General features: G+C 42.3%; 1 protein-coding gene across 2 annotated transcripts in view; it reads left to right on the top strand.

Moving 5' to 3' along the window:
* The first annotated feature begins 352 nt into the window (after nt 1-352).
* Nucleotides 353-22,825, top strand: part of ATP6V0A2 (ATPase H+ transporting V0 subunit a2) — a 35,336-nt gene continuing 12,863 nt past the window's right edge. The window contains exons 1-11 of one of the 2 annotated variants that reach the window (XM_075898519.1): nt 353-628; nt 3,197-3,275; nt 8,836-8,933; nt 9,886-10,023; nt 10,528-10,628; nt 12,601-12,727; nt 13,636-13,718; nt 14,785-14,878; nt 16,999-17,211; nt 19,294-19,444; nt 20,304-20,443. In XM_075898519.1, coding sequence (XP_075754634.1) covers nt 512-628; nt 3,197-3,275; nt 8,836-8,933; nt 9,886-10,023; nt 10,528-10,628; nt 12,601-12,727; nt 13,636-13,718; nt 14,785-14,878; nt 16,999-17,211; nt 19,294-19,444; nt 20,304-20,443 — 1,341 coding nt within the window. In that variant the 5' untranslated portion in view covers nt 353-511. The remainder of the gene's footprint in view (nt 629-3,196; nt 3,276-8,835; nt 8,934-9,885; nt 10,024-10,527; nt 10,629-12,600; nt 12,728-13,635; nt 13,719-14,784; nt 14,879-16,998; nt 17,212-19,293; nt 19,445-20,303; nt 20,444-22,825) is intronic. The other variant, XM_075898518.1, reaches the window with a different exon arrangement.

Below are 22,825 nucleotides of genomic sequence, written 5' to 3'. Positions count from 1 at the left end.
TATGAGAGAAATGACATTGCTCAGTGAATCCTGAGAGGAGACAAGGCTCTAGTTTCCGCTAAGATACAGCTAAGGGGCACGAGCCCCATGGGAGGAGAACGGTGATGAGCTGGTAGAACTCGCCTTGTTTCCAGCAGCTCTGACAGCTGAAGGTGACACGAGCAGGGTCCCGGCGCTCTAACGCCCCCCGGTCCCGCAGCGCAGCCAGCAGGCTTCACCCGCCGGGCCTGACACCTCGGGTCGCGGGCTCCACTGCCTCGGCCGCCCCCGCGCGCTCTGCCGCTCGGCCCCGGGCGGGGCGGAGCAACGTAGGGCTTGCGCCGCTCGGCCGGCTGCGGAGGGGTTAGGCACCGGAAGCGGCTGGAGCTGCCGCTCGCGACGCGGGAGCGCGCTCTATGGCCCAAAGCAGGGGGGCGCCCACCGGCTCCCGCGGGACGCGGACGCGCCTCAGGGCTCGGTAACCCTCGTCCGCCCGTTTGGCGGGTAGGGGCCGGGCGGCCGCCGCCTCAGCATGGGCTCCCTATTCCGCAGCGAGCGTATGTGCCTGGCCCAGCTCTTCCTGCAGGCGGGCTCGGCCTACGAGTGCCTCAGCGAACTGGGCGAGAGGGGCCTGGCCGAGTTCAGAGACGTGAGTATGGGCGGCGGGGGCTCCCCGCTCCGCCCAGTGTCCCCCTGCCCCAGGCCCCCCGTTCTTCTTCCTGCCCATCTCCTCCCCCCGAGCCTTCTCTCCTGACCCCCCTCCTTCTCTTGCCTCTTCTCTCCCTCGGAGACTGCCACCTGCTTCCCTTGAGCGTCTCCCCCGGCCCCCCTTCTGACCTGTGCTTCTCGCCCCCCCATTCCTCTTCCTGCCCCATTCCCTCAGCCCGAGGCAGAGGGAAGAGTCCTTCTGCCATCCCCTCTTCCTTCAGCCTCCTTTCCTGACTCCTGCCTCTTTCTCTCCCCTCAACGCCACAATCCCCTTCTGCCTCAGACTCCACCTCCTTGACTTCTGCTCCCCATCCCCTCACGTTGAGACGACACCTCTTGACTCTCGCCCATTCCTTCTGCCTGGTCCCTGTGGGTTGTTATGGGATTATGTAGAGAATATCGGTCTCATTTTAGCAATATCAGGACATGAAAAGGATTCTCAGGCCTGGTCTACACTAGGAAATTAAGTCAGTGTAACTCCAGTCACTCAGGAGTGTGAAAAATCCACAACCCTGAGCAATGCAGTTAAACCCACCTGTACCTGGTGAAGATAGCCCTAGGCAGAAGATTCTTATGTCAACCTACCTATCTATCATCCTCTTTGGGAGGTGGATTTCCTACATTGACAATGACACTCTTGTTTGCATGAGTAGCATCTTCTATGAAGTGCTACAGTGTTTTAAGTGTAGTAAAGCTACCAGAGACTGAGGAGCAGCTGATGTTTTTCTCACACTTTTGCTGTATGGAGTAGGGATGTAAATGGGTAAATGATTAACTTGTAAGCATCACCTTTATCTAGTGATGCTTATCAGTAACCAGTTAATTAGCACCTGACTCTGCTGGAGCGTCCCTCCTTGGCAGTGCCTTACTGTGCCCACCACACTATGGGAAGGGGGGATGTTCCAGCGGTCCCCTGCTCATGGTGCCAACTGATTGAACATATAGTTTAACCAGTTAATATTTTGAACAGGATTTTATGTCTCTAGTGTGGATACATAACTATATTGTGATGTAATGATAGGCCTCCAAACAGATTTTTTAATCTTTTACTGTCATGCAACATTAGGCTTCCAGGAAGTGTGATAATGACTGGAAAGTGATGGTAGTCCCAGAGATTCTGGGTTGGGTGTAGGGATGTAAGTGACTAGTCAAGTCACTACTCAGCTAGTTTGCTTCTTGCCTTCCCCCCGAGGCAGCAAGGGAGTGGGGAGCAGGAGCCAGTGCTAGGGGGAGCTGGCTTAAAAGCTGGTTTCCCCCCCAGCACCATCTCTGTAGAGGGGCAGGGGAGGCAGAGGCACAGCAGGGGATTGGGTGCAAACTGGAACTCAGTTATTCCTGCTTGCATCTGGTCCCAGATACTGCGCCTCTGCTTTTTAAACGTTGTAAGAGCCTGCGCTCATTCTAGCAATATGTTGTTGAAAGGCTTAAACTAAAACTCCCCAAAATGTGTGCATATTGCAAAGCTACCTACATTGGTGAGTGCCACCAATGCCTCTCATCATCCCATAGTTACTTGAAAGTGACTGTGAGGGACACATCCATTTAATTGTAAAGGAATATCTACAGAGTAATGCCCGAAAGTAGTAGGCAGGAAGATAGTTATTTATAATAAATAGCGTTTACAGACATCTCATGTCCTGATATACAAACACCATTTTAGGTTCTGCTTTTGTGAGTAGCACTGTTTGAAATCAGTGGGATTAATCCTGAAAGGACTGCTCGCATGACTCCATGGTTATTGCAGGCCCTTAATTTTTAGGGCTGCAGAGGAAAGGAAAATAATGGAAAATAACATACATGCCCATTTCCAAATGGATAATACTAAAATCATGTTGCTAATACTAACCCTAAATTTTCATACACACTCATGGACACTGCACACACAATTTATAAATTTGAGAGAGTCTTGCTTTGTAGGAAAATGAAATTTTGATACTTGAATTCTCTTTCAGATTCCACAGACATTCAGTGATAAATCTCTCATTCACTGCAGTGGCTGAAGGAGTGAATCCTAAATCTTTGCCTTTATTTTGGAGTCATAAGGGCACTAAATTAAAAAGAAAAAAAATTGGTATTTTTATATTGGATGTAATTATTTTTACAGTCTTCTGAAAAAGAGGCAGGAGGTTTTGATTGTTCTGCTTTAACTGAATTTTGTTGTTTGAAATACCTTTCTCTGAAATAGCTATATCTTCTTAAATGAAGAGGACCATTTGCTGGGAGGGAGGGACAGTACAGACGAGGGTCTGATTCCAGAGTACCCAATTTTAGTATCACAGCAACAGACTTCAGATGAAACAATGCTGGTTGGCATTCATATGCCTTGATCCTGCAAACGTTTACACCTGTTACTAGTTTTATTGAGTCCATTTGGACTGTTCATGTTTGTAAAATTATTGAACACGGGTGTTTGCAAGATCGGAGTCCTAAAGTTAATGAACCAGTTACGTTTGGAGGAATTACTGCTTTGATAAATATTTAAAGAGTTTTTTTCCTCCTCCTCCCTCAGCTCAATCCCAGTGTAAGTGTATTTCAGAGAAAATTTGTGGGTGAAGTGAAGAAGTGTGAAGAAATGGAAAGGATACTTGGTAAGCTTTGTTTTAATATTCTTTCTCTACATCTAAACTAATATACAGGCAGTCCCCGGGTTACGTACAAGATAGGGACTGTAGGTTTGTTCTTAAGTTGAATTTGTATGCAAGTCGGAACTGGTACATATTGTAGGGGAAACTCTAGCCAAACATTTCTCCAGAGCTCAGTTTTATTCTCCCACACCTCACTTCCCTCAGTCCTTTATTCTCAAGCTGAGGTGTCTGCTGAGAAAAGCCGCTCCGCGTCTCCCTGGTCTGCTGCGGGGAAGCAGCTAGTGCGGGGTTACCTCACCCCGTTTGTAAGTAGGGATCCGATGTAAGTCGGATCCATGTAACCCGGGGACTGCCTGTATTAAGCTGTGTCATTACTTAACAATAGATTACATAATCAGTGTACTACTGCATTGGAGATCAAAGCTTTGTCTATACCAGGGGTGACCAACCCATTTAACAAAAAGAGCCGAAACAGTAGCAGAAAAAATGCGAAGAGCCGCACCAGAATTGTTGAAGGGAGGGTGGGGTGGGAAGGAGGCTGCCCCTTTAAGAAACAAGTTTAGGTTTTTTGGCCATATCAGGCTCCCTTCAGCTGCCATCTTGGGCGCCATTTTGAATTGCTTCCCTGGTGAGCACAAGGAGCCAAGGATCAGTGTGGGGAGATCCAGGGTGGAGGCTGTTGGGGCGGGGGAGGGAGTGTGCACGAGTGGCTTCGTGAGCCGCACCTTTGGGGGAGAAGAGCTGCAAGTTGGCCACCGCTGGTCTATACTTATTGGAGGGTCAGTGCTCCAGCAATTGATCTTCTGTGATTTGATTTAGCGGGGCTATAGTAATGATCCAAATGCTAAGCGTGCTTCCATCGATTGCATAAGGGAAGTTTATGGGAGAGTTTATCCTGTTGACCTCCCACTGTGGAGCCGCTCCAGGAAATTGATGTATGGCATGTTGACTCCAGCTACACAATTGTTGTAGCTGGAACTGTGTCTCTTACATCACTTTTCTCTATCAGTGTAGACTTGGCCTTACTTATTTGTGTTTTTTATTATGTTGATCTCAACAGATTCTGAGTACTTAAAATCTGCATGTTTCTTTTATATATTCCATGGAGTCTTTGATAGTTAGAAATTTGGAAGTTAGAATGGTTCAGTGAATAGGGCACTGTACTCAGAGTAAAAATAAAAAGATGGCTCTTAGAGTGAGGGTATGACTCCACTACCAAGTTTTGTGAAGGAAACTAATGTTGATATGCAGAAGTCACCAAAAACAGTTGCTAAAGCATGTTTACACTTGCTCCTTCTGTTGATAGATTGTTTGGCTTCCCCGTCAACCGCAGAAGCAATGCACTGTGGGTATATATCCCATGGTGCCTGGTGATACCATCTGTCTCTAGGTGTTGTGGGACCACAGAACAGAGCGTGGGGCATCTTAGAACTGTGTAGACTATGCTATTGGGCACCATGTTTTCAGGGGCTATTGGCATTCTTTCATGCCTTTTTTCCAACTGCCATTATTGGCTGTGCACTCTGGCATTTGCAGCTAGAAAGAATGGATCCCGTACTTCACAACTGTTAACAGAGCACTCAAGAGAAGTCCTCATGCATGGGAGTGGAGATCATCTTGATATTACTGACAGAGCAAGAAGACTTGGCAGAGTGTGCGTGATGTGGGCAGCAGCAACTTTTCTTTGCATTTGGCAATCACAGAGCAGCTGTACAGAGTAGGTATGGGATGAGGAGCCATGACTACAGAACTTTAGGATGCGTAAAGTAACCTTCCTGGAGACGTGTGCTGGGTTGACCCCTGACCTGCTGTACAAGGACACCAGAATGAGAGCTGCTCTCTTGGTTAAGAAGCACGTGGCAATTGCTGTGTGAAAGTTGGAGACTTCTGATTGTTACTGGTCAGTTACAAATCTGGAGTGGGGAAGTTTACAACTGGTGCTGTTCTGTTGCAAGTGTGTAGGGCAATAAATTGCTTTCTGCTATGGAGGAATGTACATGACATAGTGGCTGACTTTGCAGACATGGGATTTCCCAACTGGGGGAAAAAGATGGTGTACACATTTTGATTTTAGTGCCAGCCCACCCTGACACTGAGTACCTCAACAGAAATCTATACTTCTCAGTTGTGCTGCAGGTGCTTTTGGATCACCCTGAGTATTTTACAGACATTAATGCAGAATGGTCTGGAAACGTACACAGTACATGCATCTTCAGGAACACTCATCTGTTCAGAAAGCTGCAGACGGGAACTTTTTTTTTCCAGACCATAAGATTACATGGGGAATGTGGAAATGCCCATAGTGATCCTCGGCGACCAAGCTTATCTCTTGTAGTTCTGGCTCATGAAACTGTCATGACAGGGCACCTGGACAGCAGTAAGGAGCATTTTAACAACAGTCTGAGCAGGTGGTGCATGGTGGTTCAATTTGCCTTTGTGAGACTGAAGACAAGATAGAGATGTTTCTATGGCAGCTAGGCCTCACCGAGGACAATATTTCTATGGTTATTGCAGCTTGTAGTTTGTATAATTTGTATGAATATAAGGGGGAATTGTTTGTTCAGGGATGGAGCGCTGAAGCAGAGTGCTAGGCTGCAAAGTTTGAGCAGCCAGATATCAGAGCTGTCAGAGGAGCTCAAAGGGCTGCTGTTAACATCTGGGAGGCTTTGAGGGTGCATTTTGAAAATGAGGGGCATTGAAATAAACCTCTGTTACAGTTGCTTCCAGGCTGTAATCCCCTCCCCTTGTCCCCTCAAATGCAACGTGACTGGGAACATGCCATTAAAGTGACCGGTCTGTGAGGTTATTCCATAGTAAATAAAAGGGTACCTTTATTCATCAGAAAATAGTGCACTGAAACACAATAAATTACTCTTGACAGCTGGTAAGGGAAGTGCAGACAAATGTGTATAGGTCTGAGTAGATAAGCATGGGAAAATGAAGACTTTCAGAGATTAAAAAGGAATGTGAGGGTTTGCAGGATACAGAATTTTGAATCTGCTGGGGAGAGGACCCATGGGCTATGTCTACACTGGCCCCTTTTCCGGAAGGGGCATGTTAATTTCAGCGATCGTAATAGGGAAATGCGCGGGGGATTTAAATATCCCCCGCGGCATTTAAATAAAAATGTCCGCCGCTTTTTTCCGGCTTTTAGAAAAGCCGGAAAAGAGCGTCTACACTGGCCCCGATCCTCCGGAAAAAGCGCTTATTCAAAGTAGGAATAAGATCCTCCGGAAAAGGGCGCTTTTTCCGGAGGATCGGGGCCAGTGTAGACGCTCTTTTCCGGCTTTTCTAAAAGCCGGAAAAAAGCGGCGGACATTTTTATTTAAATGCCGCGGGGGATATTTAAATCCCCCGCGCATTTCCCTATTACGATCGCTGAAATTAACATGCCCCTTCCGGAAAAGGGGCCAGTGTAGACGTAGCCACTATGACTAACTGCTGCTTCACTAAACACTTGAGGATCTCCATCTGTTCCTCCATCAACCTGATCATGTGTTCTGGGGCTTGCCTGGAAAAAACTTGGTTGTCCTTGCATTTTCTCAGCTCCTTTTCCAAGTGTTGTTACCTATGTCTGCACTCACTCACTCACTGATAGATGTAACGTTTCATGAACCAAATCCTCCCTTGTTTCTTAGGGCGCTTTCTTATCTATTGTAAGTTCTCTTATGTGGACCTCCATGGCAGTCTCTGCTGTTCAACCCAGTGCATAAAAAGGAATCAATTAATATTGAGTTCCACATTGTAACATTTCACTTACAACCCCTTTTTCCCACTCGTTTTCCTGTTCACCCTCCCAAGTAAAGCATCTTGGCAAGCACAGTAATCATGAGTGAGGAGATGGGGAAGGCTGGTGACTGTGCAAAAGGACAAAAGAAATTCCAGCCATGGCTAGAAAATTCCTTTTGCAGGAACCTACTTCTCATGATGCCACACTTCTTCACAGGTGGCTAGCATCCTGGCAGATATCTCCCTGCTCAGGGTAAGCAAGGAAATCAGGGCACAACTTCTCCAGTTTTGTGGCTTTCGCTTTGCTCTATATGCACCCCCCCCGTGTTCAACTTTGGTTCCTGCTCAAGTGATATTGGGCCCCTGCAAGGCTTTTGTACATTTCAAAGACTGAAGGGGCTCCGGTGAGAGCTGTTGCGAGCAGAGCACTGCTTCAGTTTCCCTGCTATGCCTCTGTTCCCTTCCCCCCCACAGAGCCAGAGCTGGCTTAAATCCTTTTCAGTTGGTTCCCATCAGCGCCTGCTCCCCCTCCTTGCTGCCTCTCTATAATAGAGGCAGCTGGTGTGGGGGGAGAAGTAGTTATTGAGTCACTACTTGACTATCTGATAAGCTTATGCTTATCAGATAGTCGGCTAGTTACTTACATCCCTAGTGCAGAGGGTTTGTGTGGTGACTTGGTGCAAGGTCTGGGAGGAGGTATGGATGCAGCAGAGGACTGGGGAGGGGTGTGAGAGGGAGTGTAGGGGTTGGGATGGAGTATGGGTGCAGGAGAGGATTCTGGCCTGAGGTAGGGGTGCAGGGTCTAGGAGGTTGTTATGACTTGAAGAGATGGGGAGAGGGGATACAAAGGGTTTGAATGGTGATCTGGAGCAGGAGGAGGTAGTGCCCTGGGGTAGGAAGTTGGGGGGAGAGAGAAGGTGGGGTGTCATAAGCAGGCTCTGTCTAGAAGGTACTTACCTGGGTGGCTCCCACCTTCAGCTCTGCAGAAACCTGAGATGGATTCCATCCCTCTCTGCTGGGCTGGCTGCTCCACGTGGCTCTGATCCAGCACAGTGAGGAGGGAAGAAGGAGGCTTTGCGCTCTGCTCCTGCCTCCAGCAAAATTTTTCAACTCCTATTGTCCGGAAATGGGCCAATGGGAGCTGAGGGATTTTGCTACGGAAGCTTCCCTGTCTCTACCCAGCATCCAGAGCAATTAGCAGCCAGTAGCATGTGTAACTGTGTAGTGTAAGAGCGCTGATGAGGTGGCCACAGGCTGGGTCCAGCAACTTTGCAGGCCAGCTCCAGCCCATTAGCCGCCTCTAGCCCACCCATGAGTAAAACCCACATCCTTTTTGTAGTCTCAGTCTTAACTGTTCCATTGCTCTGTGTCAACACAAGACCTTGATCTTGCTTTGAAGAATCTTTATTGAATTCGAGGATCAGTGAGCAGGACATCGGTTTTTGCAGAAGGCAGTTTCCAGAAGAGTTATCATGAAATGTAAAATGATTTTTTTCAAAGGCTTAATGGCTGAAGATACTTATTTTTCTTTAAAGTATCTGTGAAATTATACCTTGTATTTTAAATGACCTTGCCTACAAAACTCTACCACATTATATATTTTTTAAAGGCCCTCAGTGCTTAGTACCTCAGCAGACTATACTAGAATCAGAAAAAGATAAGCTCTCTAGTGCCTACTTCTGCAATATACACAGTACCCTCAATTATACCTGACAGGGTACTTGGCAGCTTTCAGGAGGTGTTTGCAAGTTTGGACCCTCTAAATAAGTTGTCTAGGCAACATGTTTTCCAAAATGTTTCATAATACAATTCTTTTTTTTTGTTCTTACTCCAGGATTTCTAGTGCAAGAAATTAAGAAAGCTGATATTCCTCTTCCTGAAGGAGATACTGCCCCTGCTGCCCCTCAACTTAAACACATTTTAGAAATCCAGGTAACTCTTGAAATAATTTTACAGAAATAAGTAGCATTGGATTTTTGCACTGAATTTTGCTTTTCTTCATTTTGAAACAAATCCTGAGAACCTACAGTTCTCCTTTAGAACACCAAAAGCTGCAGATACTCGGCGGGTTTTTGGTATCTGTCTTTTAATTGTTATAAAGCTTGGTAGCTTTTCGTTTTAATGCTAGTGATATGTTAGGCATTGGAGTGCTAATATTTTATGAGCTTTTCTTTGACAAAGCTAAAGTTAACTCTTAATTTTTGTATGTTTAACTCAGGGTTTGTTTGCATATCTTGTTTAATATACCAAGTATGCTAGTATACCTAGCTTGTCAAGATTTTCAAACAAATTAACTACTGTAACTAGTCTTTTAGTCTTGTAAGTCAATTTGGAAATGTACCCTATATTGTAGTGGAGGTCAGTGGCCGTTCTGAATGTGAAAACTGGGTGGGCATGAATGCATAGAACACAAGCAGCTGTTGAATTGATTTATATTTACAGTAGCACAGGATAAATAAATGTTTGTAAAATGCAAAGAGGCGATGAATACTATGATTTATAATTTCCTCATTAAAAAATTCAGACATTCATACTTTAACACCTTTTAGTCCCTACCTCTTATTAAGAGCTGTTGAAATCTGGTTCAAGATAAGGATGCACAGAAGCAGCCTTAATTTGTCATTGATGCCAAAATTTCAGTTCCAGAACAAGTTATAAAATAGACTGCTAGTTGACTGTATTTATTATCTGAATAATAGTTAAACATTTCTCATTTTAGGTATATATTTTGTTTAATATGACCATATTCAAGAATTACCTCTGATGCTCCTTGATGTTTTTTTTATCATCAGGTTTGGTAAAAATTGGTAAATAATTACAAATAAATAACCATCATTTGCAATGAAGAGTGAAACTGATATAACACTTTTTCCCATTTTTTTAGGAACAGTTGCAGAAACTAGAGACAGAATTAAGGGAAGTGACTAAAAACAAAGAAAAGTTGAAGAAAAACCTGCTTGAGTTGACAGAATATACACACATGTTACGAGTCACACAAGCCTTTGTCAAAAGAGCTGTTGAGGTACTGTGTATGCTACATATGCAAGATTGTATTTTCATGTAAAATTTTGTCTTGTAAGCATATTAGTAATTATATAACTTGGCAGTCTTTAAACAACATGCAGTGTCTTGTCCTTTATTATTATTTGTATTGTTTAGGTCTTGTAGATCCCAGTAAGGGATTGGGAACCCGTTGTGCTTGGTAAACACACATCATAAAAAGGCAGCTCCTATGCTAAATAATTAGCAAGCTAAAAATACAATAATACAAATACTGTTATTGCAACTTACAAGAAATTGGGTGAAGGAACAATTTTTTTTATATACACAAGTTGCAGTTACAATACTGTCTTAGAATTTTTGCAACATTTTTTAATGTTGACAAAAGCAATTTACCTGAGATCCTGAAACCTTGCTTGTCTGAAATTCTATATGGGATATCTTTAATTTTTAAAGTTAATTTTATGATATAAAATTGACAAAAATATTGGCTTCCTGAAAGTTATATCTATCTTTTGTTTGTCAGTATGAATCCTGTTTACATACCAATTATGAGGAATTTCCGTCTTTAGAAAATGATCCTTTGATGGACTACACTTGTATGCATAGGCTGGGTGCCAAACTGGGGTAGGTAATGTTAAAATATGTGAGCAGAAATTGTATTGGTTAAGTGCGACAGATCAAGTCTTGATACTGTTGTAAAACTACTCTAAATATTTGGCCACATCCTCAGATGGCGTAAATTGGTGCAGCTCATTGACTTCAAATGAGCAGTGCTAATTTATATTAGCTGAGAATATGTTGCACTGTGTCTTAGACTTATTGAGCCAGATTTTTACATTAACTTAATAGTGGCAGGATTGGCCTCCGAACACTATAAAAATATATATTAAACTGATAAAATATCTGTATTAGCACAATATATGCTTGTCTGTCTATATATTTTAGAAATGTGCATCTCTGTTTGTCTGTCAGTTTGGTCAAAAATTCCTCCTATATGGCAAGAGCTAGGACTACCAAGTTTGGTATACAGCTTCTTCTTATCCTAACTTAAAGGAAAATCAGGGCTTGGTTGTTCCAGGATAACAGGAACTGGGATGGGACTGTTTTCCATAACATGGAAAGGCAGGGGCACAGAGAGGAGGGACATGATACTAGGGGTACTGAGAACAGAGAAAAGCTACGTTGCAGAGTGACCATTGGGGGCAGCTGCACCACCAAAAGAGTGGCCAGCTGGATCTGGGGCACACCATATTGGCTACCACCAGACCAGATAAGTAGTCCTCCTGTGCCAAACCTTTCCCCCCCACACTTGGCCACAGTGCTGGAGGGGGAAGGCTGTGCCAGCCAGGTAGGATTTCAGGAGAGAGAGAAGACTCCGACGGGAGGGTGGGAAGGGAAGAGAAGGTGGCAGCTGGGACTGCCCTGCCCTGAGCTCCTCTTTATTCCCCAGCTCTCACACCCCCAGTTCCCCATCCCCCTACCCTGATCACTCCTTAAGACTCCACTCTGACTCCTTCATCCTTCATGCCCCCAGCCTCTGGCCCTTATCCTCTATCCCCAAGGCCCTCCCTTGACGCCTGCACTCCCCACACTAATAATCTCCTGTCCTGAAGGACCCAGGCAATGCATGGTAAATCTTCTAGTAATAATATAATGTAACAATCTAGTGGGATTACAATCTAGTAGGATATGATAGAGGTCTATAAAATCATGAGTGGTGTGGAGAGGGCTGATAAAGAAAAGTTATTTATTAGTTCCCATAATAGAAGAACTAGAGGACACCAAATGAAATTAATGGGTAGCAGGTTTAAAACTAATAAAAGAAACACAGCGTGTTGTCAACCTGTGGAACTCCTTTCCAGAGGAAGCTGTAAAGGCTAGGACTATAATAGAGTTTAAAGAGAAGCTAGATCATTTCATGGAGGTTAGGTCCATAAAAGGCTATTAGCCAGGGGATAAAATGGTGTCCTTGGCCTCTGTTTGTCAGAGGCTGGAAAGGGATGCCAGGAGATAAATTGCTTGATTATTGTCTTCGGTCCACCCTCTCTGGGGCACCTGGTGCTGGCCACTGTCGGTAGACAGGATACTGAGCTAGATGGACCTTTGGTCTGACCCAGTACGGCCGTTCTTATGTTCTTAGTGTGTTGCCTTTTTTTAAATCCCAAAGTAATTATGTAGCATTTTAATGAACTGGTGTTGAAGTTGTAAAGATAGTAAAATGTTTAATACTTAAACACATATTTTCAAACTGATGTACAAACATAAATCCTCACTATACCTCGTGAAGTAGATAATATCATATTTTGCAAATGGGAAATTTGTGAGGCACAGAACAATTGAGTAACTTTCCCTTGGCTAAAGAGGGAAGTTGTCAGAGCTGATTCACAAATGTGAGCTCAGACCAGTACTCCACCTATTTCTTCCCTATGTAGAATGAATTATTTGTGTATTATACATTGTAGAGTGGACATAAAAGAAAATTGGTCAGTTTTTGTTTGGTACGACATTAACTATTATAATTAGAATCTTCTTAGAAAAATATATTGTTAGGTTTTCTTATGGGTGTTGGTTTACTCTTATCTGTGTTTTTATATAGATTTGTATCTGGTTTAGTTCACCAAGCAAAAATTGAAGCATTTGAAAAAATGCTATGGAGAGTCTGCAAAGGATATACCATTCTTACTTATGCAGAGCTGGATGACTGTCTGGAAGATCCAGATACAGTGAGTAAACATAATAGCTACCATTTCATGATGTTTACTCATCATACAGTTAGATAAAATAATGGTAAGGAGAAAGGTCATTAGTTTTTAGCAGTAGATAAAAAGAGAATGATAATGAATTCTCAATATCTGTAGGAAGTTGTTTAAATTCTTTTATACTCCACTGTTTAACAAAACAGATGTTGGTCCTGTTCCTGTTATCAATGCAGGAGTAAAAATCAGCCATTTCTTTAGTTCATCTTGACAGATCTGGAGTCTCATTGTGGAATGGTGATGGTTTTATGGCAGGATAGTTTTGAGTAAATTACATGGGTTTAATGACTACTCAGGTATTTATTAACCAATTGCTCTGTACTTTATTATGTAGTCATTTTATCTGCTATGGTAATAACAAATAAACATTTGATAATCTGCAAAGACTCTTCTAAACTTTAAACATTAAAAGATTCTAAGACAGTTAAGACTTCCTCACATTGCTGTATGCTGTATTTTCTATTGAAAATATTATGGATCTAATTTGTAACACTATAGTTCCTCAAGAGTTGTGTGTGTGTGTGTGTGTGTGTGTGTGTGTGTGTGTATATACACTATAGTTCTAAGGTGTATAACAAAAAGAGTAGAAAAAATTAATCTCTCTTGTATTCACTCCTAAAAAGTGTTTAGTCTAACATAAAGTGCAGTAACATATTTTTTTCCTTTTTTAAATTTTTCTTTTAAGATGATGCAAATTTTATTTTGCTAATGTTCTTTCTCTGATTATCCAAATTCATTATTTTTGCTTCAGAAATTTTGTAATTTTTTGTTTTTTTAAAACAATAAGAGTAACTGGTAACCAGATATTGTCAAATGGTGGTGAAATTATAAATCATAATTAAAACGAACAACATCCATGTATTGATTTATTTTAGGGTGAAATCACAAAATGGTTTGTGTTTCTAATATCCTTTTGGGGTGAACAGATTGGCCAGAAAGTTAAGAAGATATGTGACTGGTGAGAAATAAAACTTATTTAATTCTTACTGAATCTTGAATAATGTTTAGTTTTTACTAACAGTGATTATTTCATTACTGGAAATGCTGATTTCATAGGAAATTTTTTAAGATTTAATTTTCATTATTTTTGCTTTAGGTATTTTTCCAGTTGTAATTTAGTTTTATAATTATGTAATGTACAAAGAATGCACAAATCCTTCTCAGGTTCCTACACAAGGATTCAGTTTGCAGCTAAAGCATGACCCTGTCAACCGGATATATGCTTACGTTTCTTTTGTTTCTTCTTTGAATTTTGACTAAAGATGAATTGTATGTTGTTTACTGTTTTCATAAGCCCTATTTATTTTTATCTTTGTCAAATGTAAGCAGCAGTATTTTGGTTGTTTTTGCAGTTTTGTGTTTTAGTTGTAAAACCATTCATTGGCAGTATTTTGGTTCAGTATCTCTGCCTTTAAGTAGGCTAAGGAACATATAATGCTGCTTTTTCATTTGTAATTCTCATAAAATGAAAACAAACACAAAGAGGTTTAGTGATTTGACCGAAGTCAGACATGATCTGGGGCAGAGCTCTGAAGAGAATCTAAATCCATATTCCCAGTCTGTTGAACTGTCTTCTAGACTATGATTAAATCAGAAGTACAGAGAGTTGTTTTAAAACCATCAGTAAAATTGATTGAGCGACTTGTCTGAAATTATTACACATTTTCTGGTGATTTGACTAGTTGAATGGAGTGAATTATGAAAATGAAGGAGAGTGTAGCAAAAATGGCATGCCAAAGTTCTGTGCAGGATTGTAAAAACCATGATGATCCTTAGCTCTTAGCTGCAGGGTCCTTCTCTAGTTCTGGCCCTCGTCTTGACACAAGATATATTTTGATCCAAGATCTATGAAAGGGAAAGATGGTAAATACAGAAACCTTGTTCATCACTGGTTTATTGCCTCACAATGTTTTTTCACATGTTTGCTCATGAGGTAAGATTCTCACCCATAAAGGCTGATTTACACATTTATAGATCTTTTTCAAGTGCCTGGATGTTTAATACAGGTGCCTGTTTTCTTTCAGCTATCATTGTCATGTATATCCCTATCCCAATACCACTGAGGAACGCAGAGAAGTTATTGAAGGACTAAACGTTCGCATTCAGGATCTTCATGTTGTGAGTAAAATGTAACTGATGCCTTTTTTATTGAAGACATTAGAGCATAGATAGTTGCAATATTAATTATGTCAATACACCTATAACTTGATGCATATTTATTTTTTTCAAGTTCCCAAACCTTCGTTAGTAAAAAGTTCTAGAGGTTTTTAGATATGTAGTAATTGTGTGGTAAAGCAGTCAGAACAAAGGACTATAAAATGGTGTCATGTGACCAGGAGCAAATCATTTGAAAAGTATGACTTGGTTAAAAACTAGACATTGTACCTGAGTTGAGTTGAGCTACATAAATACCTTATCAAGAAGAGGAGAGTCATGGTAACAGCATTATGGAAAGAGAAACAGGGACTTAGTTGTAAGAGCACAGGAGTGAGAGCTGGGGATTTCTAAATTCTTACCTATGTTCTTGCACTGGCTGTGTCCTTTGGCAGGAAACTTAACCATTTCATTGTATTCTCTTTCTGTAAAACGTAAATGTTAATAATTATGTACTGTCACAGGATAAGAGATTATATTAATGTAGTACGGTGCTCAGTAGTTGATAAATATTTGATACCAAATTACATATACCCACAGTGCTTTATGAAACTTTAAATTTAAATACTAGACCCTTACTATAAATATTGCAAATATACTTCAAGAGTTAAGCCTACATTTTCAAAAGGTCAGCAATGAAACTGTTCTCCAGACTTTCCTTTTATTTCTTTCTTCAAAAGTGACCAAGTTGATGATGTCATATTTGGAAAAAAAAAACAAAATTTTCCAAGTCTTTGTATGAGCTTCTTTAAATTGTGCTTCACTTTCCGAATGTTCAGCACAAGGATGTTGAAGAAATAAAATATAGACTCAAATAATGTATTCTGCTTGTCCTATCCTATTTTATGGCAGCATAGTTCTGTGCTAACTTCATTGAAGTTTCACATGGGTACCAATGTCTCATCCATGCAGACATATCTGCAGAGGAAGAACCTTAATCTTGCTGGTTCAGTTTTTTGTAGTTCAAAGGCAGCTATCATAACATTAACTACCACTTTCAGCTGCAATTCTATTATGGTTTGCAAGTGGCCACCTCTCCGACAGAAGTGTGACTTGTGCAGATGACAGGTTTCATCATACAGTATTGCATCTTGATCCAAGTGATGGATTTCTTGGATGAAAAATGGCACTTTATTTAGTAAGACCTATAGTCTCTGTAGTCTACATCTCTGTAGTAAAATGAAGGCAGCTTCAGTTCCTTCTACTTTCTGTAGGTTAGGTTTGAGGGGCTAGGCTTTGTCCATATATTTACTCTGCTGACACCATCATTGCGCCTAACCATGTCAGTTACAAGATCAAGAACACATATTCCTGTTCATCCAGAAATATAATTTATGCCATCATGTGCCAGCAGTGTCTGTCTGCTGTGTATATTGGACAAACTTCTCAGACACTTCACCAAAGAATCAATGCCCTCAAAACAGACATCAGACATTTCCACAAAGAAAAAACAGTTTGTTGCCATTTCAGCCAGACTGAGCACTGTCTCAATGACCTTATTACATGCATCCTGCTTCAGAGACTTTAACACCAGACTACAAAGGGAAGCCTCAGAACTGTCATTCATGCTTAAATTTGACACTTTATGAATGGGCCTTAACAAAGATGCTAATTATCTTACCTATTACAAAGATAGCTTCCCCAATTATCACCCCTAATATCATTATCTCATAGACACTAACCTCCCCCCCCTTACCCCCTCTCTGTTTTAAAATCTGATTTGTCAATTTTATGTGTTCACTTTTTTGATTGTATCCCTTTGGTATATATGGTCATGCCAATTTTCTTCCACAATTTGATCTGAGGAAGTTGGTCTGGCCAACAAAAGCTCATCACCTAATAAACCATCCTGTTAGTCTTTAAACTGCTGCATAGTCTTGTCTTTTGTTTCAGCAAGACCAGACTAACACGGCTACATCTTTATTACTATTTTAATGAAGTGGGTCTTTGCCCATGAAAGCTTATGCTCCAATAAATCTGTTAGTCTACAAGGTGCCACAGGACTTCTCATTGTTCTTCCTGTAGTTAACTTTTGTCTACTTTTTCAATTACTTATAATTATTTCAATTTTTCCTTTGACAAAGGTACTGCGTAAAACTGAGGATTACTTACGACAAGTGTTATGTAAAGCATCTGAATCCATTTATACTTGGGTTATACAAGTAAAGAAGATGAAAGCCATTTATCATGTACTAAACCAGTGCAGTTTTGATGTCACAAATAAATGTTTAATTGCTGAAGTTTGGTGCCCAGAAGCTGATCTGCAAACCTTGCGGCGAGCACTTGAGGAAGGATCAGTAAGTCATTTTATGTCTGTAGTCACAAACCCGTCGATCGCAATCGACCAGTCGATCGTGAGGCCTCGACCAGTCAATCACGAGGCATTCGGGCACCTCCGCCTCCCATTTTCCTTCCACCCCCGAGAAGCCCCGCAACCTACCTCTAGTGTAGTGCCGGCTTCCTGCGGGGTGGATGGAAGTCCTGTCTGAAGCCCACCTCGTTTCCGGGGGTTCCAGAAGTGCGCGGGCTGCTCCCCTCCCACAGCACTGTTGCGTGTTGGGGGAGGGGGCATCGGCCCTGGAGGAGGAGTGCGGCGGCTTCCCTATGCTGCTGGCACTGGAGGGGTGAGTCAAGCGCAGGGGTTTCCCTGCACCGCGGGAGCAGGGGTCGGTCCTGGGGTTTGGCCGCGCTGTGGGAGGGGAGGAGGTTGGCCGGGCCGTGCAGCGCCGTAGGAGGGGTTTTGGCCCCAGGGCAGGCGCCCGCAGGGGTTGGTCGTGCTGCAGGTGTGGGGGGAGGAGGGGAGTTGGTTGCGCCACGCCGTGGAAGGGGGGTTTGGCCCCGAGGCAGGTGCCCGCTGCGGTTGGCCGTGCTGCAGGAAGGGGTTGGCCGCGCCATGCCGTGGGAGAGGGGGTTTGGCCCCGGGGCTGGCGCCTGTGGGAATTTGCTCCTGCTGCAGGGGGGTTTGCCCCTGGGGCAGGCTCCCGTGGGGTTTGGCCCCAGGGTAGGCACATGCGGGGTTTCCCTGTGCCGCGGGGAGTCGGGCCCTGAGGAGGCACGTGGTGGCTTCCCCCCGGGAGAGGGGGGGGAGAATCCTGGGAGGAGGCAGATGCAGGGGACTCTCTGCTGCCACGGACACCCTACTACCCAGACCCCACTCCCCTGTCCCCAGCTACAGAACTCTGTCCCCATCCCCATCCCCACTCCCCGAACTCTGTTCCCACTCCCCTGTCCCCAGCTACAAAACTCTGTCCCCATTCCCATCCCCACTCCCCGAACTCTGTTCCCACTGGCACCCTGTCCCCACCTGCAGAAACCTGTCCCCACTGGCACTCTGTCCCCTGCTGCAGAACCCTGTCCTCTGCCCTCCCAGCACCCTGCCCCCAGCCGCAGAACTCTGTCCCCACAAAATGTACAATTATAAATGCTTCATTTTAGATTTAAATAGCATGAATAAAAACCAAACTATTTATTTCATAACTATAAACACGTGATTTTAATTTTATATATCACATAATTTAAAAATAAACTGTTTATCAGAGTGTGGTAAGTAAGGGCTGCGGATAGAAAGTGATGGACAGGAGGAAAATATAGAGGGCGGGGCTTCAAGGAAGGGGCAGGGCGGTAGATCTTCGCCTGTTCTGAGATTTAAAAAGTGATCTTGGGGGGGTAAAAAGGTTGGAGACCACTGTTTTATGTGGTTGGAATGGGGACACACATTTAAAAATTTATTGTTCGCTCAAACCATTCAGAGATAAAGAAATGAAACTGTGTTACTTGAGAGGGAAAAGAGCTGAACACAGGCAATGTCTTACAGAGACTAAAGGTTCTTGTGGGCCCTTGCCAATACTGAAATTGGATAGATCCCACAGCTGGTGTCAGTGGGAGTTTTTTTAGAGAGTATGACTGCAGGATTGTGCTCAAAGAATGAGTTGGCTTACAGGACCATCTAACATCAACCTAGAAGGCTGTAATTGACTCTACTATCAAAATGATAAAATTAACTTAGAATTATCTTGGAGTTACAATAAATTATAATTTGTAGTAACAAGTTTATCTGATTTCATATTCTGTCACTATTTGCTCTTTTTACTTAAAAAGATTTAAGTATAAAATGGTCATTGTGGATAATTTTTGGTAGAAAGAGACATTTGCTAGACTTAGTGCATGTGAGAAGATTTTTGCAGATTTGAACAATAGTCAAACTGCAGTATATCTCTGATGTAAAAAAGTAAGCTTCTGTTATGAAGATAAATAGCTTACCATTTCTGCTTCAATGGATATTGTCAAAATGAAATTTATTTCTTTTTTGGGTGAGGAAAATACATATCCAGCATGGTTTTGTATAATTTACCTTTTGTCCCCTTTCATTATGTACTTAGAGAAAGAGTGGAGCTGCAGTCTCTTCATTCATGAATACCATACCAACAACAGAAACACCTCCAACTTTAATACGTACCAATAAATTCACTTCAGGGTTCCAAAACATTGTTGATGCTTATGGAGTTGGGAACTATAGAGAAGTTAATCCAGGTTTGTCCACAGACAGTTGATGAAACTTGCACTGCATGAATTATTTATTCATTTCTCTTGACCTTAGTAAAAGGGCACGTGCTTAATTAAGTTTAATTAAGGGGAATATGGTGATTTCTATATTCTGTTGTTAATGGCTATTTTTAATTTTCAGTAGTTTATAAAGAATGCAAATAGTGCTATGAGGAACAAGGAAGGGCCTGATTTCTAATGTATTTTCTCAGCACAACCAATGGTAGCCATAGCTAAATATTACCTATTCTCTTTGTAATTTGCTTTTGTGAGAGAAGAATTGGGAAGAAAAGATATTAATGAAAATGAGGAACTTTAGTTATTGCATTGTTCTTATATAAATATAGAACCTGTCATCCAGAAGTATCCCAAAGTACTTATTAACTATATGAAGTCTGTGCGTGCACTACTGCAGCTATCTCTGGCATGATAGCAAGGATAAAATCCTAGTAGCTTTACTGATAAAAATGGCTTTATTTTTTTGTTCTTGTTAGCAATGTAGAGTCAATAAAAGAATGACTCGTGCATCATTATAATCCAGAATTCTTAACTAATTTCCAGTTGTAGAAATCTCATTAGAGATGGTGCTGCATAGGCCACAACTAATCCAGTTTAAGTATAAAAGTTTTAAGTTTGTAAGGCTGGGAGCTAGAACACCTTTGAATGTGCAAACTCAGCAGATTTGATATGTCTGTGAGAGGAGATAAAAAGAACTCATCATACCATTTTCAGGATTAAAATTATATTCATAATTAATTTAGCATAACTGATTAGGCAAAATTCATATAATTGTAATATAATAAATATGGTTGCAGTTAACTAGAGTCTGTTATGTGCTGTTTTTTAGCTCTCTACACCATCATTACCTTCCCTTTCTTATTCGCTGTTATGTTTGGAGACTTTGGACATGGTCTTCTAATGTTTATTTTTGCCCTCATCATGGTGCTTTATGAAAACCACCCGAGACTACAACGATCACAAGATGAGGTAAGCCCTCTACCAAAATCTCAAAAAAAACAGTATTTAGATACTTTAATAGGACAGTTATTGTTTCTCTGAATACTCTGTTCTTTGTACATACACAGCATAGTAATTTTGGTTCATAAAGCTATTATTCACTCTGTGTTCCAGATGGATAAGAATACTTGGTCTGAAACTAACTACAAAAGGACATTTTACCTCCTTTGGAAAATTGTAATAGTATTAATGGCGGTAGTGGTCACTAGTCTCAATTTCCTAGCTTGCATGTTTTGATAAGCCTCTTCTAGAGGCATTTGATACCCATTTAAAATATAATTATTTAAATGGTAATTAAATAAATAATAAATATTTTCATTGACAGGGTAGGAATAAGTCGTCAATTTTCAGAATAGAGAGAGGTAAATAATGGTATCCCCTGAGACTCAATACTGGGACTAGTGCTGTTCAGCATATTAATTAGTGCTCTGGAAAAAGGGTTAAATCAGTGGCAAAATTTACAGGCAATACAAAATTATTCAAGACAGTCAAGTATAAAGTAGACTGCACAGAGTTACAAAGCAATCTCACAAAATTGTGTGACTGGGCAACAAAATGACAGATTAAATTCAGTGTTGATCATTACAACAATTGCACATTGGAAAACATAATCCCAACTACATGTACAAAATGATCTAAATTAGCTGTTACTACTTAAAAAAGAGATCTTGGAGTCACTGTGGATAGCTCTCTGAAAACATGCACTCAATACGTAGTGGCAGTTGAAAAAGCTTACAATGTTCGGAATTTCTAGGGGGCTGTGTCCACGGCTTGTTACGCTTGCCAACCTTCCTTTCTGGGGTTAGGCAGCTCCAGCTTTCCCTCTAACCTCTTGGGGGGGGGGGGGAGGCCAAGGTGTAGCAGCCTTGGCCTGTCTCAGCTCTCTCCCACTGGCTGCTGGCCCCCACACCTCTCCCCGAGGCCAGGCCAGCCTTGGCTCTCCTCTCTTAGACACTAGGGTGTTAGGCTGGGCCAAGACTGTAGCAGGCCTGGCTATCTCCCTCTGGCTGCTACGGGGTTGGGCTGGACTGAGGCCATGGCTGGCCAGGCTCTCTTCCTCCAGCTGCCTCGAGGATTGGGCCAAGCCGAGGCAGTGGCTGGCCTGGCTCTCTTCCTCTGGCTGCCAGGGGTTGCGCTGAGCTGAGGCTGCGGCTTGCCTGGCTTTTTCTCCTTATCTGTGCAGCGAGGGGGTGCATGACTCCTGGCTCTACTCCCGCTAGGGCAGGGGTGTACAGCTCCCTGGCTCTGGTCCGGCCTCGCAGGGAGAGAAGGCGCACAGCTCCTGGCCCTCCCTGCACCCCGCAAGTGTAGAGGCCTCGTGGCTCAAGCACCCCACCCCGTGAGAGGGGAGGCCACATGGCTCTGGCCCACGTGAAAGCCAGGGAGAGCAGGAGGAGATAGGGCAGCTGAGGGCCGAGGAAGGGCTGTGGGATGCAGAGTGCCGTGATGTCACACTGTCATCCCATAGGAATTTTTTAAAAATATATTTAGAGAGAGATCAGGAAAGGGATAGCCTACATTGTGAACACTGTGTCCTGATCTGGTTCCTCCATTTAAAAAAAAATTAGAATTGGGAAAAAATACAGAGAAAGGCAACAAAAATGATTAGTAGTACAGAATAACTTCTGTATGAGGTGAGTTTAAAGACTGTAACTTTTCAGCTTGGAAAAGAGACAACTAAAAGAAGATATGGTAGAGATTTATTAAATCTTGACAGATGTGAAGAAAGTGAATAAAAGCAATAATATTTACTCCTTCACAGAACACAAAAAGTAGGGGAAATCAATGGCAGGCAAGCTTAAAACAAACAAAAGTAAGGTATTTTTCACAAAATTCAGTCAATCTGTGGAACTCATTGACGGTATGTGATGGCCAAAAAAAAAAGAGAGTTCAAAAAAGGACTAAGTAAATTCATGGAGGGTAGACCTATCGATGGATATTAGCCAGGATGACCAGGAATGCAACACCATGTTCTAAGTGTCTTTAGCTTCTGTTTTCCAGAAGCTGGGAATAGACAACAGGGAATGGATCACTCAGGCTATGTCTAGACTTCAGAGTTTTTCCAGAAAAACTCTGCCACATCGAGGGAACACATCTACTCTTCTTCCCTTTTTTTTTTTAAATGGAAGAGCAAACGCGCTCTTTCAGAAGCCCGGTCTTCCTCATTCCACGAAAAAGAAGGGCTCTTCCAAAAGAGGTTTTTTTCTCCCAAAATTTGGCCCAGTGTAGATGGGCCAAATTTCAGAAAAGCCTCTTCCAACAAAACTATCGGAAAAAAGTACACAAATAGTGGAGAGCAATTTGTGTACCTTTTTCCGATAAAACTTTGTAGTGTAGACGTAGCCTCTAAGA

Source organism: Pelodiscus sinensis, chromosome 15 (genome assembly GCF_049634645.1).
Source record: "Pelodiscus sinensis isolate JC-2024 chromosome 15, ASM4963464v1, whole genome shotgun sequence".
NCBI classification, from domain to species: Eukaryota; Metazoa; Chordata; order Testudines; family Trionychidae; genus Pelodiscus; species Pelodiscus sinensis.
This window is presented reverse-complemented; position numbering and strand designations above follow the sequence as displayed.